Source organism: Hermetia illucens, chromosome 2, assembly GCF_905115235.1.
Source record: "Hermetia illucens chromosome 2, iHerIll2.2.curated.20191125, whole genome shotgun sequence".
Taxonomy (NCBI): domain Eukaryota; kingdom Metazoa; phylum Arthropoda; class Insecta; order Diptera; family Stratiomyidae; genus Hermetia; species Hermetia illucens.
Window position 1 is genome coordinate 125,173,547 of NC_051850.1, and position 27,827 is coordinate 125,201,373.

Below are 27,827 nucleotides of genomic sequence, written 5' to 3' on the forward strand. Positions count from 1 at the left end.
AGGTGGAAATTTTCAAAAGACTTACCTCGAGGTTTACCTTCCCTGTGAGTGTGGGATTTTTGCCCACTAAAACGGCCTCTCGCCAAGGCACGATTGAATTTTTAGACCACATCGCATCCTAAAGGTTACCGTAGTTCTGTAGTGTATCCATAAGGGTACACAAAGAAGGGCTCTACCACCCTTCAAGGCCTCTATCCAATTGGATTGTCCCGTCGACGATTATTATTATATTTAACGCTACAATCATTTCACAGCTACTTTCCTTCCTCCTTCCTTCTTTATTGTCATTCTCTGACTTGCGGCTTTCGTTTGCAAACTGTATTCTCTTGTTCGGTTTCACTTCCTGCTTGTATTTCGGATTGGAGTCTTTATTTGAGGTTGGTTATCTATTTCCTGGTGTTCCTGCTGCGCCATTCAATCTGGGTTAGCTCGTACAAAGATTTAATAGTCTCAAAATGATCACTCTTCAGTTGATGACTGGAATTTTTTTTTGTTTCCTCCAGCATCTCGGCAAATTTCATAATTTGCCCTGCGCGCTTCTGGAAGTTTTTCCTTCCGTGGCGTAGTTTATTTCCATATCCACATTCAGCGGCATTTGAAGCTCGTATTCGTTGACGTTATTGAACGCATCCATGAAAATTGGGTCCTCACTCAAAGCCGTTGTCAGTGGTGTGCAATTCACTAAGTGATGCCATGGTTATCTATGCTTGCAGGGAAGCCAGAATTAGAGCAAGCCCTTGTAACCCAGAGGCGGATCAGTGCTAATTAGATGTGGTCCACCTGAACCTACAACCTAATGGTGACGAGATATTGAGCATTTTTTGAGGTCTGCCAGGATTTCAATGGGATGTGGGCCCTAACGGCATTGGTCTGTAAGCTATTTCAGTAAGATTTCACCTTACATACCCATGTTCCGGAATACTCCAAACATCAGTACAAAATCCAGAAATAAAATCAAGTTCCAAATTCTGTTCCGGTACCGTATGCCGTGTTCGTTATCCTTCTGAAAACCTTGTCTTGCGGCACATAGATGTATCGCTCGGCGATTACCCCGCGAAGGTGAGAGTAGAGTTTAATAACAGAGCTCTAGGTGGTGAACCGGAGTGCTTTTCCCAGATTTTCATTACAGCGTACCCCGCCATGCGGCAAACAATGCTTCGCAAATACTTCCTTTCAAAGGCAGAAGATCACCAACTGTGAAAAACAGAGTGTAGTGCGTTGGAAGTTGAATATTCCGTTTAACAATGCCCATGACAGGAACAAAGGAGAGTGACGGCTGTCTTGATGAAAACCAATAGAGAGAAGTTTTTTCTTCCAATGGTGGGAGAGCAATTTAATTTAGCGTATGAGTTCTTCTGAGTTCAGGTGTTGTCACAATTTGGGTAGAATACGATCTGTAAGCAACGTAGACGCAAAGCCTACAATATTCTCAGTAGGGCTGCTACCTGCACTGCTGGCCAGACTACTAATCCTAATCGTTCCCGTCGCCACGGAAGCTCCCACTGCTGATTTAACTCCAGGTGTGTCCCGGGTTAAAGGTGCCCTTTCCATTAAAAAAAATCTTTGTCGCCAGCCTAGCGTTTGCTACTTCTACGGATGAGGTACTGGAGTTCATCAATAGCAAAGTCGGCTCACTATCACCAAAACAATGATGAAAATGAGTCAACTTTTCGTTAGAAAAGTCAACAACCCAGACCGAGTGTCAGCTTCTTTCAAAATTCTTTATCCCCATGAATTTGATTGAATTGCTAATTCTTCATTCTGCCTTGAAGGTGCGCTCATGAACCTGTACAAGTGCACCAATCTGCGAGTAAATTTCAGGGCAGCCCGCCTACTTTGCCGATCAATATAGCTGATTTCGTATTCACTGTCTGTCTATTTTGCCAAACTGTTAGGGTTCTGAGAACCAAGCCTTCAGTTTATTCGCATTGGCTCAGTAGCATCATATCATCTGTATTTCTGGAACCTGCCTCGACGATAAAATATTCTCATAGTAATACTCTGAGCTCACCAAAGGGTAATCCAATTTTCGCTATATCAGGTAAGTCCACTGTCGGTGGGGTCCTAATTGGAACTACACATTTCTTCCGTGCTGAACCTGTCTTTTATTCTTCTGTCTCTCCTTATAATTGTGTTACCTTACGTATCTACCCATCCAACTAAATTCCGTTCATAGTATCATATATGTACTTCCCCTGTTGACTCTCTCACCTGTATGAAGAATTGTTTGACAGTTTATCAGGTTCCCTTCCCTCTCTTTACTCCTTTGCGCGGATTTTAGCTTCCCCATGCTCAGCTGGCTTAATAATCCTAGGTTTCCAATTCTTTCTGAAAACCCCCCACCCCCACTCTTCCCTTCTACTCTCCCCTTTTGTGAATACTTGGTCTTCCCTGCAACTTAACACCACTCGAAACTATGTCAAAATTCACGCTCACCTCACTTTAATTTGAAATGAAGCTTCATCTTCAAACTTCAAAACGCGCGGAAATTTGTTATGTTCAATTTCCGCCAAACCTACTTTGGCGGTTTTAACTCAATCTTAGCTTCAATCACGTATTATCTAGCTTAACGTGTGATCAAGCTCTTAGCAATTTTCACAATATCCTTTCCGATCTTCTCTGCCGTTGCATTCCTTCTTTTCTTACTTATCAACGTCCTTACCCAACTTTCTTCACCATGGATATCCATGAAAACATCCGCCAGAAGCATGAACTGTGGAAAAAGTTTCTGGGCTCTAAGAATCACGCTGACCTTCCGCATTTGAAGGCTATGCGCTCCACTTTGAAGTCTATAATTAAGCAAGTGCGGTGCTTGATGAACATCGAGGCCGCCCTTGCTCGGGGTGATTTTTAACCGTTTTGGCCCCACACTTGCTAATCCAATCAATTTTGTTGACTCCACTGCCAACTCTTCACAGCAATTCTACGACCTGCTCTATCCTTACGACATTGTTCTGTTTGGTGGTTACTTCCGCGACCACTGCGCTATCTCTAAATGCAGGCTGTTCCGAATCTCTCCCAATTTCTCTTCCTAATTCTTCCTTGGTTGAGTTCCTCATCTTGATACCAAAGTTGGACCTAGCCCCGATGGGCTTCTTAACTTCCTCCTAGTTCACTTTAAACAATACTTCATCGTCCTTTTGTGTATAATCTTCAAAAATGACGAAGTGTATCCTCAATTCTCCTCTAACTGTGAACTACGGCCGACACTAGATGTCAGCGAATTCCATTGGATGTGTTACTCCCTTAAAACCTTGACGGACAGCCCTATCATTACTAACCTAGATGTAATCTTCGATGTCAAACTTCGTTTCAATTTTCAAATTGGCATAATGTCTGGTTTCATCCTACGTTCGTCCTTCGAATTTACCTCAATTCAGCTTCCCTTAAGAGGGTCGTCCCGTGTGAAGGCCGTTTTTTCGCTTTTTTTTAGAGACTTTTTGTGAACAACTGGAAAAGGATACAAATACGAATTTTTCACCATTTTTTTCCAGCCCGATCACATAGTTCGTTGTTGAAATACATAGCAATTTATACACTCATCTCCAAAAAAAGGTGTTTTCCTGCTGCCACGCTAGAGGGTGCTGCGATCATCTTAAAGAAAAAAGGTAACCCGCATTTTAACGAACAGGCTTAACTACAGTCCGCAAACTAGGATTATTAAAAAATATTAAAAGCAAAATTTTGTTAAACATTTTTTTGGCGTTTTTTCTGGGCTTTTTCAATGAATAAAAAAAACTACTGAATGAATCACAATTATCCTAGTTAGTGGACCGTAGAAATATGTTCTGAATAAGACGTGAAAATTTCAAAGAATTTCACTGGATAGATTTTGGGCTGTGGTGACAGCCGATTTTCAACATGCAGCTTCGAGAAAAACGCATTTAAAAAGTAGAATGCGATTTTTAGTCATAAAACCTTAACCGACCACTAATCTGCTATACCTAGTCCATAAACCTCAGGTTTCTTGAAGAAACACATGTACAGCCTTGGCTTCAATTCTTGTCCATTTAGCGAAGACATTCGAACGTCATTCGGGCCGATAAATACAAGCTTTATTACGACGGTCGACATAAATCTGGCATGTGACTTACTCCGTGTTTAACACTATAATTTCCGAACGACTCCGAATATCAAAAAGTCACTTTGCCCATATATTCTACACTATATCTAGATACAACTGACGCCAAAAAAAGTTCTATTCCGCGGATCTGACACACGGGATGACCACCTTAAGATTTTTCAGCTTGTTTATTGGAAACATCCTTAAATATTGCTGTGTAATCTCTGTCTCCCTTTTACAACTGGGACAGTAGCACTCTTGAAGTTCTACGACGCAAATCCACCAGATCCCTACTTCTAAAAAAAACGTTTTCCGTGTGGACTATCCTTTCCGGTTTCGCACCCTCAATGTTCCTTCTGTAAAACATCACCGAATCTTTCTGGATATGTGTACTCCTTCCAAACTCTGTAATTACCTGGCGGACTGTTCTACTACTTCGGCTAATATATTCCGCATTGCTTCCCGTAGTACGCATAGTGCGCACATTTTTGGAGTCAGTTTCGCGGAGCTCGACAGCTGCTTTTACTCTGCGATAATTATGTCGGTTATACAAGGCACTACAGTCCTTTGGATTTGTCTCCTTCATTAGTTTTAAGTATACGTTAAGCCACTTACTTGTTCCTTACTTTTCTGTGCATTGTTGGTTAAATACAAAAATAAATTAAACAAATGGAGATCCAACAAATCCACAATGCTGCAGACGGTTTCTGGTGTTCCTGTTTTATTTACGCTGATGCCAATGGCTTAACCGAGACTATTGGTTTGTAGTTTCCTATTTAGTTGATTTCGATTCCAAATAAGCAATAAATGCTCAGTGTGGTGGCCAAGTGGTGGTCAAAGGGTCAAAGGGTAGTATAGGTCGCGGGGCGAAACGTGGATTGGTACAAACGATGGAGCATAAAACCTGGGAAATGCCTGCTGAACCAACACCAACAGCTCTACTACCAAACCCTATCTCCACCTCCACGTGGTGACCGCTGGGAGCTCTTTCTTGACGAAAAGCTGCAGACGGAGAAGGATGAAGGCGAGTCTCCCGCGCCTAAAAACCGGACAAATTGTACCAACTGGTCCTCCAGGTTGGGGGTTGGGTAGGGCTGACAACCCTACACGGAAAACAACCTGTTACGAAGCCACAACAGGAGCCTCGGATAGGACGGATGTTAAAACGACGGACCCGGCAACGACAAAGGAACAACGATTTGCGCATTTTCTCATGGAACGTGCGCTCCCTGTACAGAGATGAAGCTGATAAGCAGCTAGCCGATACCCTGTCCCAATATAGGGCTGATGTAACAGCGTTGCAAGAGATGCGATGGACAGGGACCGGTTTCCTGGAGAAGAGCCACTACACCATATATTATAGCGGCCATCCAGTAAAGCATGTGCTCGGAGTAGGTTTCTTAGTCAGCTAAAAAATGAAACCTGCTGTTATCGGCTTTGAAAGTATAAGCGAACGGCTATGCACTCTGCGCTTGCGAGGCAAGTTTAGAAATATAAGCCTCATAAACGTTCACGCCCCTACAGAGGAGACTGCAGAGTCGGAGAAGGATACCTTCTACGAGGCAGTAAAAAGAACCCTCGAAGCCTGTCCCAGATATGATATCAAAATCATACTTGGGGATTTTAACAGCCAAGTAGGGAAGGAGCCCGTATTCAGGCGATACGTTGGCTCCCATAGCTTAGACGAAAAAACAAATGATAACGGACTGCGGACTATTCAATTAGCAGGGTCACACGAAATGGTTGTTGGAAGTACCTGGTTTGCGCGGAAAGCGGTCCACAAACATACGTGGGCCTCTCCAGACGGGACCACTTTCAACCAAATTGACCACGTGTTGATCGAACGCCGCCACCTCTCAGCCTTGATGAATGTCAGAACATATAGGGGGGCCAATATAGACTCGGATCACTATCTCGTTGGCATGGTGCTCCGAGCTCGAATAACAATACCACCTAGAATCCCCTCTGACAATCAGGTGAGAGTGAACACTGAAGCCATCCACAACACAACCCTCCGCGACACCTATAAGAGGGAAATGGATGCCGCAATAAGCGCAGTCAATAGAGGACCTGGAGATGAAGCATCAACTAATGATCTTCACAACCACCTGAAGAACGTTATCATGGATACGGCCACAAATATACTTGGCCCCAGCCGCAAAAGGAGTCGGAACGGCTGGTTTGACGATGAATGTAAGCTAGCAACGGAACGGAAGAATGCCGCATACCGAGTAATGTTGCATTCTCAAAGAACGCGGGCACGCGCAGAGACTTATCACGAACTCCGTCGAGCGGAGAAGCGACTTCACAGACGGAAAAAGGAAGCCTGGGAGAACCAACAAGTCTGTGAACTAGAAAAGTACAGGGAGCAACCGCACCAGGCGCGGAAGTTTTACCAACAAGTCAACAGCCTTATACACCTCGATGCTCATCCTGTCGAGACAAAGAGGGAAATCTGATTTCCGACAGAATGGGCATATTAGAGCGATGGGTTGAGTACTTTGATGAGCTACTGAACAACCAGAACATCGGCGAGTTGGAGGTCCCGCCAACTGAAGACGACGGACAAATACTGCCACCACCAAGTTTAGGAGAAACAGTCCGTGCAATTCATCGGCTAAAAAATCATAAGTCGCCAGGAGCCGATGGAATTACAGCCGAATTGGTTAAATATGGAGGCGACCAGTTACACCAAGTGGTTCATCAACTTGTGCTCAAGGTATGGGACAGCGAATCAATGCCTGACGATTGGCAGCGAGGCATAATCTGTCTCATACATAAAAAGGGAGATATCACACAGTGCAGCAATTATAGAGGTATCCCGTTGCTGAGTACCATCTATAAGATATTCTCCACTATCTTGCTAGGCCGGATAGCCCCATACGCCCAGAACATCATTGGCCCATACCAAAGAGGCTTCACTCCAGGCAAATCAGCAACAGATCAGATTTTCTCTCTGCGGCAGGCGATGGAAAAACTGTTGGAATATGGACAACAGTTGCACCATCTGTTCATCGACTTTAAAGCCGCCTATGATAGCATAGCCAGGGTAAAACTGTACACGGCCATGAGAAAATTCGGTATCCCTACAAAATTAATAAGACTGACTAGGCTGACCCTGACCAATGTGCGAGGCCAGATAAAAGCAGCAGGATCACTCTCAAGACCATTCGACATCAACAACGGTCTACGACAAGGGGATGCGCTATTATGCGTCCTCTTTAACCTGGCCCTCGAGAAGGTGATCCGTGATACTGAGGTGAATGCAAGAGGTACGATCCTCTTCAAGTCCACCCAACTACTGGCCTATGCTGACGATATCGACATCATGGGAAGAACCACCCGAGACGTTCAAACTGCCTTCATCCAGATCGAGCAGGCGGCGCGAGATCTTGGGCTGCACATCAATGAAGGCAAGACAAAATACATGGTGGCAACGTCAGCACCGAAGACGAATCAACCAACAGCATCAAACCGCACTGGTCAAACACAAGCACGAACAAGAATAAGGATAGGGGAATACAACTTTGAGACCGTTGACAATTTCTCCTATCTAGGGTCGAAAATAACAACCGATAACAACTACGATGATGAAATCCGCGCACGGTTGTTGTCAGCCAACAGAGCCTACTTCAGCTTACAAAGACTGTTCCGCTCGAAACGTCTCACCATAGGGTCAAAGCTCTTACTGTACAAGACTATGATCTTACCAGTCCTCATGTATTCCTCGGAAACTTGGGTTCTTAGCAAGAAAAATTGCGAACTCTTGGCCGCGTTCGAGAGAAGAATCCTCCGAAGAATTTTTGGCCCCCTACATGAGGATGGACGATTCCGTAGCCTACACAATGACGAAATTTATGAGCGATACCATGACCGTCCGGTTGTGGATAAAATCCGGCTCAATAGGTTACGGTGGGCGGGTCACTTAATCCGTATGGATGAAGATGATCCCACCCGGAAAGTCTATAAGGGCAATATCTATGGAAGGAAAAGAAGACGAGGCAGACCCTGCCTAAGATGGAGCGATGGCGTGGGCCAGGACGCCAGACAGCTTTTAGGGATATCGAATTGGTGGACCTCGGCGCAAAACCGGGATGTCTGGAGTTCCTTATTAAGGCAGGCCTAGACCGGATACCGGTTGTTGCGCCGTTGATGATGATGTGGTGGCCAAGTATTTTGATTATGTTAGCTTCATAGCACCTGCAACAATTCAAGGCAGGATTTACATCCAGTCTCTCTAGGCACTCGGCTTTGACTGGAACAAACCTATTTCACATCCAATAATACCAACATGACTCACATTTTGCTGTAGCTTAAAAGATCTGCCGCTTTCGTATGATCAGGTTTGGCCTCAACTCGCACCCTCCGTGAGTACATCGTCTACGCTCGAATCGAGGACAGCAAGTGTCTCCTTTATCCCGGAATGTATGCAATTGGCCCCTATCAAGGCTATGCAACAGATCACATATCCCCAGGGGAGGTGCTACGATCTCAAAGGTAAAGGTCAACGCGACACTGTAAGTGGTATTTCCAATCGTCAATGTGCGTTCACCATTTTGCCAGTCGAAAATGCTTAGTTTGCAGACTACAAAAACGTCATTCAAAAGTGAAGCCTTATGTGTATAATTATGGAAAAAAGCTCCATGCCTTCACCTCACCCTCTCCTACGAAGCCAAACCAGGCTCAATTCCAGGACACATGGGGGTCAAGCTGCTTGCATAGCCATAATCGTTACATACCGATCTATAAATAGAGATAGGTTCCCTCTAATGGAACTCTTCAGCTTCCTTCGGGATTTTTTGACCCTATTTTTTCTTTTGTACTGGATCTCTTCCCAGCGTCAGTTAGCACCAATCTCTCTGCCTTGTACTCTGTCACGACCAAGGCACAGTATTTACGGCAGAAATACAGTTTTTTTCTTCCCTGGCACAGTAGTGGCATTGATACGCACAATACAGAAGATAATTTTCTATTTTGGTAAATATGACTATTCGAATTGTCTACATGAAGTCAACGAAGATCTGAACGCTTAGGCTTTCCTCAACACATTTGCGCCTTTCAATGTTTTGACAACGTAGGCGCAAATGGTGACGAGGATCTCCCCAAATGCAAATCGGAGATGTTGCCTTAGTCAAGGGTGATAATTCGCCAGACACTAAATTGCAAATCAGCAGTTTTGGATGTGCACCTACAAGCAACAGAATCGATTGTAATGCCACTTTGCCGACACATAAGGATTCTGGCTTCCGAGGAGTACAGGCGCTCTTTCAACTGGCAGTCCCGGACATTTTTTTTAAAAACGTGCCATTGGAAAATGCAGTGTGTAAACAATGCTGATACGCGCTTAATAACGACGATCTGGCTCATCAAGAAAGAGGATGTAACTTAGTCGGGCGATGAACAAAAGGAAACCTTTCGTTATCCAGAGCCCGACGCTACATCACACTTATAAAATCGTATTGTATTGCTTGTTATTGTACGAGTAAGAATGAACACTGTGATCTCATTGGATCTATTTCAGGATCCAGTATCAAATAAGATTCGTTTCAAATTTGGGAATTATCCAAAACGTCTGTATTATTTAAAACTTCATTCAAAATCTCGCATTTCATGTCTCAATCCATTTTGCGAGCCCACCATGTTTGCCACATCAAATAAGTGTATTTGAATCCTTTATTCCCGCTTTGTACTACTCCGCAGCCATTATGTCAGCAATTTAGTCACCTTGAAAGCTCAGCACAGTTCATCCTGCATGGAAGTATGTATATGAACTCAAAATTGTGAGAATTATCGTACAAAGCGACGGAATTCTGCATAGAAACGTTGGGGGAGGATAACAACCTCTTGGAAGTTGTTTTCTTGAAGGCTGTGTTCGTCCTTTTTCACGAGTTTACTTGAAGTAGCGAAGTGTAGCTACAACCTTTCGAATGTACGTTAATCAAAGGACACGAGCCGTTTCAAGGCTCTTTGTTAATGGTTTGTATACAAAATGGAACGATTTGTTGCTGTATTCGCAGGAAAGTCGTTCCAGCAGAGCAAAACTGTTATTTGACGATTTACTTGATATTAGATAGGCGAAGGTGAAGCCCATTGTTGCCGAACATGTCATTAGGATCGTTCAGTCTACTGACAATAGGAAATTGATTGATGAGCGGCTGTTGGGAGTAAATTTACGTAGGAGACGAGGAATGCGTTTATTAATTTGATAAAGCCAATGAGTATCGTTTGGCAGAGCGTAATTTCCCAATTGATATAAACCATTATGTGCGATGGGAAGCGGCACAGAACGCCAGGAACTTGTTCCTGAAAAAACCATTACATTTCTTCAGGAGGGTTGTACGTTGCTCCCAGAAGTGTCCAATCAACCCACCCAATTTAAGACGCTTTTATATTATAAATTTGTTCTACTCCGCGACCGGAAAACACAAATTATTTACTTAAAGTTACATCTGATTACGTATTTTCCTGTCCAAGCAAATAGATTTATATCGCATCCCATTCCCTGCCCGGCATCCCCATAATCCGAATATAGACTTTTACGGCACCGACTGGGCCGGAATAACGCCTAAGAAATGTAAATTAGATTCCATTTCATTTAAATGTTTCTCATTACATTAAGCAGCACTTTAACCTCCTGCTATTGTGCCGTACTTCGCTTCGTATTCTCCTTTGCTTCCTCGAATTTCGGTGCTCTTCATGTTTCCCGGCAGGATTTTCCATGATTTTCGCATGATTTCCACTGCTCGTGGCCAAAGACATTTCCCCCGATGCCAACAAAAACAACATGATAATAACACATTCTGAACAGCTTTTTATTATTGTTTCAACCTAGTTTACATACAAATTTATGCCGGAATTGTCTGTCCTTTCGGGAGGCATACACTGTTACTTGAACGGGGTTGTTTTTTTTCAATGGCTCTGCTCGAGGGGGTCAGGGACCGCCATGCTATATTTTAATGAATGATAAATGAAAAGGGTTAGGTTAGGGTCTGCTGGAACGTTTTGACTGGTTCAAGTTTAGGAATAATTGCCTCAGCGTTAATCGCTTAGAATTTCAGAGAGTCAAAAATGCGGAAAAATGGAAGAGCCTCTTTGGTCCCTTTCAATTCGAATAGTTGTTGAGAGCAATTAATTATGGTTCTTATGGCGCGCAGCGCGGAAATATGCCACTGAAAGAATCGGAGCCTTCTGCTGTGCTCCACCTTTCCATCGTAACCCAATGTTTGTTTCATTTTCTTGCAGCGGTTTTGTTTGTGAAGAGCACTTTTGTGTCAAGCTATACCTAATTTGCTGTTTATCAAACAGAAAAATTAAAACAAAGCCCGGAAAAGAGCTTATTTGAAGGACAAAAAGCGAATTGTATTTGCACTTGAAATGGGATTGATCGCATAATCCACTGCTCCAAACCTGGTGCTTGAAACTCAATTAAACATCCTATCAACAGTTTGAACAGTTTAAATATTCAAATTTTACCATTTCCATTTTCAGGTCGGCGACACACGAAACTAAAATAGATTACCATGATGATAACCTCTCAAATGCCATCAGACCAGCGTTTCTAATCACGACTAGATCGCAGAAACCCACTCGCAGCAGGATGTCCTCTCAATCGCACGTCAATGATATTTCAAACTCTGCATCGAATGAACAACCCGCCTCGCAGACGTCGTCATTTCATCCACCGCCTCCGCCACCCCCAAACCCATCATGCCATCACTTACATCAGCCCCACGTTGTGGCCTCGGCCACAACCAGTCAGCCTCCTCGAGCGTCCTCCCCGTGTTCGTGTGCCCACCACTTTCATCACATGCATCATCATCATCCTGGGCATCACCATCCGTCATCGGGCGGTATGCTAGCTGCACCCCAGTCGCCGCATCACTACCACCCGCCCTTGTCGCCAGGACATCCGACAATGCGTTGCATAGGCTCTTCCGCCCCCTCACATGAAGACTCCGACCGGCAGATTAGCGGGGAGCAACATGTTGCCGTCACAGTACATCAACAGCAGTCACATCAGTACCAGGCCCTCGACTCGCCGGGGGAGGAATCCTGCGACTGCAATCAAAGCAGTCAGGAGCAAAGTGGTCGAAGTTCGAGGATCGTGTCGGCTGATGAAACGTTACCGAGTGGTTCGGAGGATAATGGCAGGCGAAAATGCACGCACAGGAACAACAGGTATGTGAATTCTCAGAGGAGATGCTTTTGCATCTCGTAATTCAACTACGTGGATGGTATTTGCACAAGGCTGCATTGTGCTCTAATTGCGGAGTCGGAGCAGAAAAAACCTTTCAGAATAAATTTGCAATGGCTGATGGGAAGACAAGACGTTAAGTAGAGAAACTGCACTTGTGAGATTGCAATTGAATTGGAATTGACATTTTCTTGTATTTCTTTGTCGATTTATAGATTTTTTGGATTATTGATTTTATTCATGCGAATATTTGCCTAAGAATTAGATGGCAAAGAGAACACCTGAAGTAGTCACATAACGACGAACAGCACTAATAATAGCTTCTTTGCTCTGCATCACATACGATGATTTCAGAAATAAATAATGGAAATGATAGATAAAAACTTAAAATCTTATATATGTTATGTGCACCTATGAATACTTTTCTTCCACAAATCTCGGACAGTGGAGGAATGCATGCTCTGGGTCCTCTGGGACTTCATTACAATTTGGCCAGTCGGGTGAGGTCTCCAATATTAAACCTGTGCAGGTATTGCCGATATCCTCCATGCCCCGTGAGAAACTGGGTGAGATTCTAATTAATCTCACCGTGTCGTCTCTCCAACCACTTCTTAGTGGCAGGAATGAGCCTTTGAGTCCACTGACCCTTTCCCGAGCATTTCCACCGCTCTTGCCATCTATTTATGGATCTCTCCCTCTCAGGGTTCTTCGTCTGCGATAAGGGAGAGATTGGTTTCACATTGTATATATTCGTCATCTCATCTCGGCAATCATTCCAGAGATGACGAGTACTGCACCATCTGAGACAGTCCTGAAGGCAGAGCATACCCTCAAGGCTGTCCTCCTGTAGATTGCATTCAGTTTGCTAGTATTAACTGATATCCGCAACGCCTCCCTCCAAACTGGGGTCGTATAGAGGACGATTGAGGCTACCACCCTGGCTGGCTGTCTGTCTGTCACACGCACTTTTCTCAGAAACGGCTATACCGATTGACACGAAATTTGCTGAGAAGGTGGGAACTGTGACAACCAGTAAGTGATGTCCTTCTACGTTGAGATTTAGGGGGTCCCCATATATGTGAAAGGGGGGCGTAAAAATTTCACCGAATGTAGTCATGTGGGGTATCAAATGAAAGGTCTCGATTATTACTTTTCGAAGTTTTGAGATTTGTTAGAAAGGCGGGGAGTGGGAGGGGTGGAAAGTGATGATTTCTTTAACGGACTCATTCTCAGAAATCACCCTTAAGTTTATCCCAGAGCTATAAAGCTTGGTGGTAGTATAAAATATAATATGAAGAATATTATCCGCAAGTTTGATCAAAAGTGACTTTATCGTGTAAATTCATTGGAACTAAATATCAATATCACGCTAAAATGGATAGTCAGACATGCTAAATGCATATAGATAACGGGCTACGTACAAATGGAATAGTTCTACACTCAAATATATTCACAGGAGAAGCAAACAAAACCTTTCATACCTGAAGCGCTCAGCTTCCGGTTTCCCGACTTTTTTAAGGTTTTGTGTAAACACAAAACCTTATTAAAATCGGTTTACTGTCTCTCTGTCTGTCTGTCTTTTTTTTTTGAGGAGGTGGAAATCTTCAAAAGACACTGGTCTGGACACACCAGCGTGTGGGATTTTTACCCACTAAAACCACCCCCGACTCCCTCCCTGCCCCATGGAACCACCATAAGGTATTACATAACGGGGCGGAGTCAGCTCACTCTAGCTTTGTCACCTTTCTTCTATACGCGGCGCACGGGACCGCGCTTTTCTCCTTTCCTCTGCCTTTCGCAATTTATCTTGATTAGTACTTTTCGAAGTTTTGAGATTTGTTAGAAAGGCGGGGAGTGGGAGGGGTGGAAAGTGATGATTTCTTTAACGCACTCATTCTCAGAAACTACCCAACCGGAAAATCTTCCTCTGCCTTTCGCAGTTTATCTTGAATAGATGCGATCATGGAGTTGACCGCATCCCAATTCTCCTGATGTGCTAGCATTTTCGGCACCAGATTTTCTGGTACTAACACCTCTCCTAGAGTCTCCTCTAGATTCCTCCTTTCTTCCACAAATCTCGGACAATGGAAGAATACATGCTCTGGGTCCTCTGGGACTCCATCGCAATTTGGACAGTCGGGTGAGGTCTCCAATTTAAACTTGTGAAGGTATTGGAGATATCCTCCAGGTCCCGTGAGAAACTGGGTGAGATTATAATTAATCTCACCATGTCGTCTCTCCAACAACTCCTTGATGGCAGGAATGAGCCTGTGAGTCCACGGACCCTTTCCCGAGCGTTCCCACCGCTCTTGCCATCTATTTATGGATCTCTCCCTCTCAGCGTTCTTCGTCTGCAATAAGGGAGAGATTGGCTTCACATTGTATATATTCGTCATCTCATCTGCCAAGATACCAATCGGCATTATTTCAGAGATGACGAGTGCTGCATCGTCTGAGACAGTCCTGAAGGCAGAGCATACCCTCCAGGCTGTCATCCTGTAGACTGCATTCAGTTTGCTAGTATTAACTGATATCCGCAACGCCTCCCTTCAAACTGGGGTCGCATAGAGGACGATTGAGGCTACCACCCTGGCTGTCTGTCTGTCTGTCTGTCACACACACTTTTCTCAGAAACGGCTATACCGATTGACACGAAATTTGCTGAGAAGGTGGGAACTATGACAAGCAGTAAGTGATGTCCTTCTACGTTGAGATTTAGAGGGGTCCCCATATATGTGAAAGGGGGGTGTAACTTTTTTTTTTTTACTATGGAGACATACTACTGGCTTAAACCTCCCCCTGTTTCATCGAGGACTCTAACCCGGAACTGTTTGACACATTAGCTCAGGTCAGGCCTATTCAATATAGGAATAATACCCCATGAAATCAGAGAGTCGCATCTCTCTTATCCATAATAATAATAATCGTTAATCAGGGTTGATCAGGTTGATCAGGGCCTTGAAGTGTGTTAGACCACTTAATTCAAGATCGAAACGGTACACTACAGTATACTGTAGGAGGCAATGTGGTCAGCATTGCGCTCGCCCGAGATTATTATCCTGATTTGACTCAGCTACTCATTCACAGCTGAGTCGATTGGTATCCGACGTCAAATCACGATACAAATCCCACTGCCACCAGTGAGATTTGAACCGCGACCTTCCGCACGATAGCCTTGTGCTCTAACCATTCTGCTCTTATCCATCTTCGTCCAAAAATGGTTTGAATGTAACGTGTCACTCGGCTTCACGTGCAGCATCTACAGCATGACCTCAATTATGGTGTGGGGGGGGGGTGGGATAAAAGACACCCTTCCCTCGAAAGGTGATGTCGACGGTGCTCCGACCTATTGCTGGAGGAAATGGTGGAGTAGTTATCATCATTTACATTCTTGCGACCGTAGTTTCCCGATTGTGTGTAGGTAAAATTGAAAATATCCATGCTCGCTGAGCAATAGTCAACTTCATCGCGTTTTCGATTCAACCACAGCTTCAGGTCCTTTTTGGAATGAGCGGTCCATCTATCCCTAGATTCTGTTTCCGAAGATTGTTGCCATGCACAGTTCTTATTTCCCTTGCCTTATAAACCGCTACCCGACAACAAGGAAACCTATTCGAATAACTCCAGATATTATCGTTACTGCTATTTCGGAAAGGGTACACTAATCTGACAAAACTCACGCTCCCCTTGTCTTTGTACTTTCGCTACGCGCTTGCGGTACATCTCTTTACTGAGGGAGGCAGCCCATACTTCGGAACCGTAAAAAAGATTGGGTATACGCGCGATATAACCAACCAAGGGATGAACGGCAATCATATATAGAATCCATCTGCTTACCGCGTCACCATGAGCTGAGCTTGCTCAACGTGCGTGCAGTAACCAGTCCCGCTACATCATCCGCGTGTCCGACCAGATACGATTCATCAGACATATTGAGTCGTAGAAGACTGTCGTATAACGCGTTCCAAGCGTCCAGACCCAGGATCTCCACGATGTGACCTTCATTCTGCGCTGGCTTCTCAGGTTTCGTAGAGCAGACCACGGTCTGTTAAAGAACGGCTGAAGCATGTGGCGTATTGAAGGCGTTCGAAGGAGCACCACTCGCCGACTGTGTGTTTCAGTACTTTATTGTGAACATTATCCGCTCCTGGTGCTTTTTTGTCCTTCATGGGCAGGACCGCCTCCTCTAGCCCCTTTGTAGTGAAGAGTGGGCATTCCTCAGTACTCACTGCTTCATCAACACTTGGATGGGGTGAACAGGAAAAAGGGCCTCCACGGTTTGTTCCATCTTTGCTGAATGGAACAGGCTGACCGACGGATATCGAGTTTTTTGGTAACCAAATTACACCTGAGGTTCCATTGCTTTCTGTTATCTTCTTTGATTAGCCATGCTTACAGTATTCCTTCTAGCTCTTGATTTCGTGTCGTAGTTCCTAAGTCCTTCGTTAGGATCCAAATAAGTGAAACTGTGAAAGATAGCCTGTTCCGGCTCCCAACTTCGTTCTGGTTTATCGGGTAGATATATACATGGCTACATGCCTTTTCCCAGAAGCAACTGTTCCTAAACTTTCCCCACTCCATGAATAGTTGAGTAATTCTTGTGAAGATGTTTCTTTTTTTTGTGAATTTCGTAAGGCAAGCCTCTCAGGTGTCATCGAAGATGCGTCCGGTTGCTGAGAATTTTCTTACCCTAATTTTCATTTATGTCATGGCAGAGGCCTGAAATCTTGCAAGGCAGCGTGCTTTAAGTCTCTGGAATACAGATCTTGTCGGCTGGAGCACGGAAGGCTGTCCCGCCCGCACATTGGAAACTGTCTCCTTCTACCTTTATGCGAATGAAAATTCTTTCTTAGCTTTCGACTCGCAGTTTCTCTCGTAGCGAGAAAGAAGACAAGAAGGTCTGCGGGTATTTAATTGTGTTATAAACCTGGGCTACCCTCGACACTTTGTATTTGATTAAGCTTTTGAATCGAAGCAAAGAAGAGAGGTGAATAATAAGACATTGCAGGTTTGTGTCGGATTGAGGAAGCGGAGAGAATGCATATTAGGCTTAGAACGTCTTCAGAAATTCGCTCTTTTCTTAGTTGTTGAAGGTAGGACGATTGCTCGTGGTGATTATTCTCTTCGAAACAGAGATATGTTGCGACAGGATGTGTTGGCTGTCAGGAATACTTCTACTCCAATGAACCTTCAAACAGCAAAAACTAGACTGGCACGGATTACGTCGTGATTTCGTGTTCATATTTCTCTCTTCGTAGGGAAGAAGGTACGTATGCAACATTTTGCTGGATAACGGGGGTCGCAGATCCGGCTATCGTTAATAGTGCGTTCTTATCTCGTGTACAAATTCCAGGGGAGTGACTCTTTCGATGTTCCCCGTTTGCCACCAGCGATGTTCGCGGAAGTGTGAAGAAAGGGGATCCTCCATTTTTATGGCCTGAGGATGCCAAATCTAGATGGCAACATCAAAGGTTGCACGTGATATATGAGACAGGAGGAGCATCAATTCAGAAGTTGCCTCACCATGGATTTTCTCTCTGTCGACACTCGCGTCATGAACTGTACTGTTTTAAATAAGCCTTTGAGTACTCAGACCCTAGTATTCCATTGTACTTGACTCTTCCGTCTAGCGGAATATCCCGCTGCATCAGTACTAAACATCTGATGTCTGATGTGCCCATAGACGAGCCACTTACGTAGAAAATTCTCCATGTACGTGATCGGCACGTACCATCTTGAACATATGCCTGGCTAATGAATTATGGCCAGTCAGAATATCTACAATACTCCTGATCAATTCACAGGATCAATTTTGCAATATATTTGTTTGGTTGTCACAAGAAAACTTTGGTGTGTTTAAGAGCATTAAGGCCATTATGGGAAGATTGTTCCCAGTTTTTGATAGTAGTATTAGCCAATGCTACTGACACTCCAGTTGCTCTTCCTCTCCGAAAATGAGGGAACTTGAACCATCTTTTGCTAAAGCATCCGAGATTTCATTTCCCTCTACAACACATTGACCGTGTATACAGAGCAGTTCCACCGTATTGCATCTATAAATAGGGTTCAAACGGTTTCTACATTCCTGAATGATCTTTGAAGTGATCAAAGGACTGCTCATCGCCCTGAATGCAATTTGCCCTTCAACCGCTCGTCAAACACGCGGGTTGTCGCCTTTGAGATTGCGAAAAACCACTGCATATTGTCCCAAGGAAAAAGCCTACTTCTCGTTTTTATTCGAGATATAGACTCCTACAGTAGAACCCTGTTCTGTCTTTGAACCCCCGATGTAAAAGACATCACTACATCTACGTTTCAAGATAACTTTATATTTTCTACAAAACAGGTGTACGGGGATCCGAGAATCAGAAGGCATTTCAGGAACCGAATTCGGGTCTCCCAATAACTCTTCCAATGGTTCATTATTGCAGTGCTCTTAATAAACAAACCCAAGGATACAAACTGATTAATGCATTTAGAGCTGCGCTGATGTCGTGCTCGTGGCACTGGTAATACCCAACGACACAGCTCTGTGTGGCTAGTTTATAGCGAAAACTCTTTGGTTTGACCTAAACACGTCACACTATGAGTACATAAGCGAACATTGGCCTAATGATAGTAACATATATCCATATTACTATCCGAGCCCTAAGTCCCCATGTGAAGGCAAAAATCCACCTACATAGTCCATAACCTGTGAGAGCTCATTTCATCTTTACCTCTACATGTTTGTTCCAAAGAAGTTTCTTGTTTAGAGTAATTCTGCGGAGAGTTGAAGTGTTGAACCTGTAATCTCTGGAAAGCAAAGACCATTCAATTTTCTCTTTTTTGGTCCTTTTTGGATTTACCGAAAGTCCATGATTGAGGCACCAATTGTCAATCAAATCAACGACGCGTTGTATATTTCAACACACCGTTCCGAGATTACGACTAACTTCTAGCACAGCCGCGTGATCCGCAGCTTAGGCGTGTGTTGGCGGATTTTACAATTCGCTTTGTAGTAATGCATATACTCGACAGAAGTAGCGATTGCGCATCTCTTTGTGGCAGCCTTTCGTCGCTTCCGTTGTTAGGTAGCGACGAACACTCAGACTTCAACACACATTCTGCGTTGGGATGGCATAGACCCACATAATTCAACCTTCATGAACACCATGTTCTGTGGCGATATCACAGAGCTCCTAGAAAGGCGTATAATCTTACACGTCCTTCAGTGTCCTCTAACACTCCCATCCCGTATTCGCGTTTCAGAGTGGCGCCATCTATTTTTGAAACCACAGAATGAAGAGCAGACTCACAGGACTTTCCACGTTGATAAACGTGTCAGTTTTCATTTAGTGGGCCGATCTTAGCGCCTTCTCACGATTGTGACGTTCAACCAGTCTTTCTAAACATTTCAGAGAAAATGATGCTAAGCTGATTTGTCTTAGGTCCTTTAGATTTGAATAGTCATCTTTCCCAGGTTTATTTAGGAAGACTACCTTAACCTTCTGCCAAGAGGTAGGCACGTATCCCAGAGCAAGACATCCTTGAAACACATTTCTTAAAAATTGCTCTAAGTGCTCAATGCCTTCCTTTAACATCGTTGATAGATACCATCCATGTCAGGTGCTTTGAAGTGTCCAAATGATAGTATAGCAGCTCTCACCGTTTCATTCGCAACAACCGCTCTCGCAATGTCCCAATACCCCTTGCAGCACTTTCATGTTGAAATGTTTCCTGAAACCGCCAATTCTTTCCCACCCACCTGTTCTCCTGGATGTATACTTCCAAGAGAGACTGTATAGACTCAACTGTGGAGTTCGCGAAACTTGGCCAACTCATTCCTTTTATGGACTCTCCGCAGACCTGAATCCCTCTTTCGCTTTCCAGTTCCTCACACTAAAAGAGTCTGGTTTCGAACACGAGCCTTTTGCGCTGTGTGTTCTTAACCGATTATTCTTATTGCTTTTGCAATCGAGATTCAAAGGTCGTCTGTTTGATTTCCTTAGATTTTGAAGTTCACCGGTCCATCTCGGGGAATAGGACAAGCCTCTTCATAGCACTCTAAAAGTGTGCGATCTAGAGTTTTCAATACATCTTCTTTCGCCAAAGGAGTTCTTAGTCACCTAAGAAGCTGCAGTTTATTACCAAGAAGTTCATTGAATTTTGTCCAGTCCCGCTGTCCGCAATATTCAGATTGAATTTTAGATATCGGTGATCCGACAGTGAGACCTCGTCTAGCACTCGTCGTCGCGCACTCGAGGTACAGAATGTTAGGTCAATTACTTCACTTCTTCTCGGTCCCATAAACGTTGGGGCGCACCCTACTTTTCCAGTCATAAGACCAGCTGAAGTGATGAAATCAAATAGCTTCTCTCCTCTTGGATTGCATTTGCTACAAAAATGTTGAGCATTTGCATCGCAACCTATTACGAGTTCGAGATCACTTGATTCTGCATACGCTACCAGATCTCTTAGTTCTTGCATCGGTGGAGGATACAAAGAATCATCGGGAAAATAAGCAGAGGCTACTATGATGTTTTTCCCCTCGTCATTAATCTGGTATGGTAAGATGTCCTGGGTCATGGGAACAGAACTGTCTCCGCGTGGTTGCCTCTAACTGTCTTGCCTCCAAGTCCCCTTTAATATTAAATCCAACCCATAGCGTTTGAACAAGAAAAATGTAGGGGTAGTTCTGCAGCTTCGTCAGCGTTGCTACCAGCAAATAGGAGGTGTCTTTGGTATACTCCAGGTTAATTTGATCAATCTTTATGTTTTTCGGCATAAGCATAAGTCTGAGGTGTATAGAAACACAGTTAGAATACTACAGCCCGCGTGTGAGTTTCCCTTCACTGGTTTGCGGTGTCCGGTACGTTCATGCAAACTGGCATCTAATCAGTTTCGTCCACGTCTCTGACTTCTCTTTTTCCGTGTGTTCCGTAAATGGTGTAGGAGAAGACCAGGGCGAGCCGCCATACGGGAGTTCCCCCACCGTATGTACTATCCTCCGCGCACAGCTCCATTGCGAGAAAGCATAACAGGGTGCTGCAATTCGTTCTCTTTAGTGTGAATTGAAGACGTTCATTTTGCTGCCCTGCCCTCTCAAAATTGAAGTGATGCTCTATAGTTTCCTAATATGATTGAATTTCAATCTATCGACGAAAGAATGGAACACCATATGGGGACTGTTCCTAAGCACCTTCAGATGCTTTTTTTCCAGTTCGAATATTAAGCTGAAATTTTCCACTTTTGTAGATTGGTATTTTTTACATTCGTGACCTATATATTCAAAGTCTATTCCCAGGTTCTGTTCATCCAATGCGGATGATATCCACTGCCTTCCTTCGAGGGTCAGGTGTTCAACATCTGACATGGTCTGTCCTGCATAGCTCAGTGTTTACAAAAGTGAACTTGAGATGACCGCCAGAACTCAAAGTCAGAATTACCTCCTCGAGTCACTTTAAAGCCTTATTAATGCACTCCAAATGGAGGAGCCCATCGCGAAACCCTTGATTGATAAATCTTGGCTCTAGCATTCCCGGAGAATAGTGAATTGTTCGTTTGACATTTTGCCAACCTTGAAAACTTCCACGAGAGCGGTTGGAAATGAGGCTGATTCGATCACCTCTTGGCACACCGATCCTAATCCTCGCGAGAGTCGCGGATGTAGAGGTTACCTGCTTGTTCCCATCTTCCGCCGAAAATTCTGCTTCCTTGCGTCCGTCATTACCGCAACTAGTGGTGCACCCACATGCGTGTCCCCATTCCCAAGGTATCTTCCGAAGTGCCTTCCTCTGTCGCCGGTTCGAACCCTTCCTAGTTTCACGGCGTCCGGGCCGATTGACTTCATTTTCACATACCAGCATTAAACCAGCGGCGTCCACGTCACCGGGTTTCCTTTCTTCCGCTCTTCCTAGTAAGGGTGAAGGAGACGGTTCTGACGGGCAGAATTCAGCCTATAATCCCCCTCCTTCCACTCCCGCTTACAGGTAGATTTGGGTAGTAGTACTACGGACGGGCTGGCTGTAGTTAGATTTCCAGTTTACCCCAAGCTGAGAGTTGCTGTATTTTCCTTTTTGGCTGGCTTCGTCGTAGGCACTAAATAAAAACTTTTCACTGAGTTGGAAAGTATGCTTTCCACAGATTTGTCCATAGGGGGCCATGACTTTGGTAAGGCCTCCGAAATCCGCGCTTCGGCCGCGAACTGATTGCTCATGATCGCCGGTGGAGTTGAAGTCTGTGGCTTCTCACCACTTGGAGAGTTAAAATCCTTAGCTTCCAATACAGTTTTTATCCCGAATCCAAATATATGGAATGAGGTTATAGGTTATGAAGTCCGGTAATGCTTATATAAATTCTAATATGGAAAATGATGTCACGTGCTTGAGCAACTTATTCCATTTTGGAAATGAATGAATACTTTGTCTTGTCAAAATGTAACTGTCATTGAAAATCAACTCTAATTTGACTACTCCACGGAATAAACTCCAAACTTTCACGTTACACCTCAATTAGTATTTAATCAAAATTTTAATTAATTTTGCAGATTAAATGCGACTACGGAACAGCAACGGCATCTCAAGAATGGTCCTGCGAAGTCCTCGCAAGTGTCTAGCAGTACTGACGAGAGGAATTACTCGAGTCAAATCGAAGTTTACAGTGATGGCACGGATTCAGGCGTGAAAGTGACTGACGGTGCCACATCAGAGGAGGATCAAGGACCACCGTTACCACCTCGACCGCCGCCCCGACCGCGAAATGTTCCAGCTAGTGAGAATGGTGAGTACCGAATTTGATTTCGTGGAATTTCATCATGGGAGGACTTGGGAAGCACGTTTATCAAAGTTTCTCTTTGAGAATTAGTAGCTTGAAAATTTCCCAAGAATATGTCCGTTCCAAATAAGTGATGAATTTTTGTTGTTCAACTGTTGGTAAAGTGCTCCTTGCTTCAAAGTAAACAGTGAACAGCTATTCACCGCAGAATTCTTCTAGGAAATTGTTCGTAATTATATGCCATTACCACAATATTTTTTAATGAAAATTCTATTAAATTGCGGAAACCACAGTTTCCATAAGTAACCATATTTCATCAACTAAACGCCAACCTTGGATTCTCAGTCCAGCGATAGTATCAAGTATACTTTCCAGTAAGGGCCTCGCCTCCAATAGCACGGAAATAATGATTCGAATGGAACGGCTTGTCGCAATCCCACATAAATTATGCATTTTCATGTTAACTTGATTCGCTTTAGGTGCAATTTGGTGCATTAAATCGTAACGAACTCACATCTGCAACCCTGCCACTGCCGTTTTCAATTCCATTTAAGTCTCCCACAATTGACAAAACAATTTCATTTATGAAAAAGCACGCGCCAAGAATGTTGGGCATAGATAGCGGCCAGAGAGGCACGAACACCACCTCATAAATTGGAGTTCAGATGAAAAACGGCCTCGACTTGATCCACATAAAGACCTGCGGAGGAGGCAGGAGGGAAAATCTGCAGACTTTGCGAGAGGAAAAACAATTATCGCAATAGAAATAGGTACAAAAGCGTAGGGATATCCTTCGGCCATCTCAGTACTGAAATGAATTGCTCATAAGGTTTAATATAGCTCTCGTCCCAGGTATTCGCAGCAACAAAGTAGCAGCAAAATCCTGGACGTTTGAGCCTGGATCCGGACCAACTGATACGGTTGCAATAATTGAATGGCATTTTCGCTCTGTATGCAGCCTGCCGAGGATGGCGTCGTCGTCCATTGACTTTTCTAATAAATTGCATGGGCTAATCTGAAATCCATTTGAATCAACACGAAATATTGCTGGAGGTGTCTGGAATTTTAAGAGCCGAGACTGCAGGTTTCCATTTGTAGGCACGTTTTGTGTTCGTGGTGAACAGTTTTGATGGAAGGTTTATGGATTGAATGTGAAAATAAAACTAAGTACCGATTCTAAGATATGAGTTAATTGAAATAGTGGGATTTTTACCCTATGTTTTGTTATATTCGTCGATAGGCCTTCTAAATGGACATCCTTTCTTGCAATACTCAATTGTGATTATCTCTGATCTGGGAAGCTTCCTAAATGAATGTCTTGGAATTTCGTAAAATCTATATGATATTATTGACGAAATTTCATTTGGTTGCTCTGTTATCTCTAGACAGCGGGTGGACAAGCTGGCATAAATACATAAGGCGTGCTATTTATTTACCCTTGATACTCTAAGTGAAAGACCTCGTATCAACTATGTCCATATATCTTTCAACATGGCTTGCCGGTTTTCGGATACTTCATGCCAAAAACGACTCCAGAATGTCTCGGTAAGTTTATACCTTCCTCTTCTTCTTTTTCTTCAGCCTTTGTCCCGTTCACAAACGGGGTCGGCTCGTCGTGATCGGTTTCGCCATTTGCCTCTATCAAATGCCTGATTTGGATGCAATCTCAAGGCTTCCAAATCCTCATGCAGCGTATCAAGTCAACGTTGTTTTGGCCTGCCTTTTGGCCGGTTAGCATCGACTTCGATGTTCAGACCAATCTTGGCAAGTGAATTCTCTCGCGAATTACGTGACCATACCATCGAGGACGCCCTCACAATTTTTCCACGATCGGTGCAACTTCATATCGATCGCTGATATCCTCATTTCAGATGGGATCAAATCGTGTCACGCCACTAGTTCAACGCAATACATTCGTCTCCACTACCGTAAGACACCCTTCATTGTCTTTTATAGTTGGCCAACACTCAGAACCATAGAGAGCGACAGGACAGACGACATTCCGGCAAATGTTAGATTTGCGACGTTCGTTGATACATCGATTACAAAGAACACCAGTTGTGGAACGCCACTTCATCCAAGTTGCGTTTATAACTGAAACAATTTCATAACGCAGTTCTCCATTCTGGGCAGGTCACTGCCACTGACAGTGATTGTTCCTGCTTCATGGGAATCGGTCGTCAAAAATTGAATTTTATTCAGAATCGATCTGAGAACGTATTGTATAAGGCGATCATTCCATTTCTCGACAAGTTGCTCGAGATCATTTTTGCTATGTGATGCTAGGAAAACATCTGCATAAAGCACTGGACGTTGAATGTCCCGTGTTACGGTGTCCATAACAAGAACAAAGAGGAATGGTAAGAGGGCGCTTCCTTGATAAACTCCAACAGAGACAGGAAACGGTTTTGATACACTCGCCATACTTCGAACTTTACTTTTCGGATCGTGATAGAGCAATTCAACCCAAGTTCTTCTGGGAGTAAATGTTGTCGTAGAGCATGTCAGACGAGTTCGTCTGGCACACAATCAAACGTTTTCTCTAGATCCAGAAATGCAATATACAGAGGGCGATGCTTCTCACGGTGTTTCTCCATGAGTTACCGGGCAGCGTGTATTACATCAGTAGTTCCGCAGTTTTTGACAAATCCGCCTTGATTCAAGGTTATACCTTCCTAAACTTTTGATATTCTGCACTTCTTGGGAAATTCATTCATCGGTCTTGCTGCGAAAGAAAGAAAGCTTCAAGCATTCAGGCCTCTTGTTACCCCATTGTACTGCCTGTACAATGCTGCTGTATCGCCTGTTCAATGGTCTCCTGCCTTCGGCGTTCGCAGGCTTTTGCGAATCTGAAGAGACTGAGACTGCACAGATTCTTCACCGAAAATAACCTTACTGAGATATGTTCCTCTGAGGTCTGAGGAGGCCGAACAGCCACATCTGGTGCAGGGCAAGGCTCTTCCTTTATCTTTTACATTGGCAACATATATTTGGTCCCCATGTCCCATTTATTAAGGTACAACAAAAGATTTTCGCCTGCCGGCAGGGGCGCAAACTTTATTCATTCGGCATCGTGAATCCTCGCAATTTCACCCTTCAGAGTAGCCTTGACAGTGAATGGTCAGATTCCAAATGCCAGGTTTTGCCTCAACATGTGTGAAAACAAACCTTTATTAAAATCGGTTTTTGTCCGTTTGTCTGTCTGTTACATGATGTTTTCTCAAAAATGGTTTCATCTATTAACACGACAAATGGTGAAATGATTGGAACTGTGAACGCATCCAGTAAATCACATCTTTCAACGTTGCGTTTAACGGGAGGGGGTCTTCGTACCTGAAAAAGAGGGGTGCAAAGTTTTTTCCTAGAATATAACCTTGTGGGGAATCAAATGAAATGTCTCGGTCAGTGCTTTCCGAAGCAAGTGTCAGTTTTGACATCAGCTGTAAAGTAAAAGTACAGAAGTTGAAATTTGGTCACCTATTTCAAGTGGCCATTCATAAAAACTGCTCAACAAAATTTGAAATAAATCATAGTGGTGCCTCTTTACGAGATCTATTCCTCAAAATATCTTCGATATTGATATCTGCTCAAATAAAGTTAATAACAGTTTGTTACTATATTTTGCAAATTTAGCCAAAAAGTTAACCTTGAATCAAAACATAGGCCATAATATGGAATATCATAATGGAAATCCTGATGATGGAAATGGATTGATGGAAATAAGTATGACATCGAAGCTCCCCTAGGACACCATTTTGTCGTAGTGAGGTGTCCAAAAACATGAAAACTATAGAGAAGTTAAAGACTTCCAATCCACCCGCGATAATAAGCAATCATATCACGGCCGAAGCACAGATTACTGCCCCTTTTCGGAGAAGTCTGTGTGCTTTCCAAATCAAAGGACAGTTTGCATTTAGTAACTAAGGCGGAGCCAGTCAGAAGGGAAAGCACGGTAATTCACAGCTTGGGAGAAACTGGAAATCCGACTACGGTCGATCTGTCTGCAGTACTACTGGCCAAATTTACCTGGAAGCGAAAGTTGAAGTCTTCACAGAAGGAAACTTCAGCCACTAAGGAGGCTACAGGCTGAATCCTGTCTGTCAAAACCTTATTCACCCTTACCAGGAGGAGCTAAAGGAAGGTATTTGGAAATGTACCCATTTTTATATAGAAAAACTACAAGCATCGGAACGATAACTATAGACCCAAGCGATATTCGAGTGCTCTGGTACCCACGTCAGGAATATTCCCTTCAGTCGGCCAAGTTTCTACAGCAACTGTGTGAATGTTGTAGCTATTTAGTGCTGATAAAAATGCCCGACTGTCAGAACAAAATTGAGGAAATGGCGTATAGCTTCGTCTGAAATATAGTTGTCACTTTTCCGAGAAGTGGGACAGCTTCATTTTTTGATTATCCGAGAAAACCCCTGAATCCGACCCCTCTTCCAGGGTTGACCCGCCCGTGAAGGCTATTAAGTCTATAATGCCAAAAGACTCCTGATTACGTCTGAGTATGTCTTTTCAAAGATCAATTTAGCCTAGGAACCACCGGCTGTTCACCGAGGAATTTCAAGATGGATGCTTGACTGTATGATAGGCTACTTTTCCAGGCGCCAATTGTACCAAGATCATACGCGCCATTAGCTACTTTCTGTTTCACCTCCAAGTGAATGGCCGCAGATTTAGTACAGCTTCGAGTGCTACGACTGGCGCAGTACTCATAGCTTCAGTAATATTTATGTAATCGAATCAGTTAAGTGGTAATCTGGGAATGTATGTATCCCTTATGATCTACTAGCTTTTTGACTCCTTTTA

At 43.8% G+C, this 27,827-nt stretch overlaps 1 protein-coding gene across 1 annotated transcript in view; it reads left to right on the forward strand.

Annotated features, from left to right (window-relative positions):
* Positions 1 to 27,827, forward strand: part of LOC119649274 — a 505,257-nt gene that overhangs the window by 220,551 nt on the left and 256,879 nt on the right. Inside the window, exons 2-3 of the mRNA XM_038051363.1 lie at positions 11,552 to 12,241; positions 22,786 to 23,018. Of these exons, the coding sequence (XP_037907291.1) occupies positions 11,661 to 12,241; positions 22,786 to 23,018 (814 nt within the window). The 5' untranslated portion in view covers positions 11,552 to 11,660. The remainder of the gene's footprint in view (positions 1 to 11,551; positions 12,242 to 22,785; positions 23,019 to 27,827) is intronic.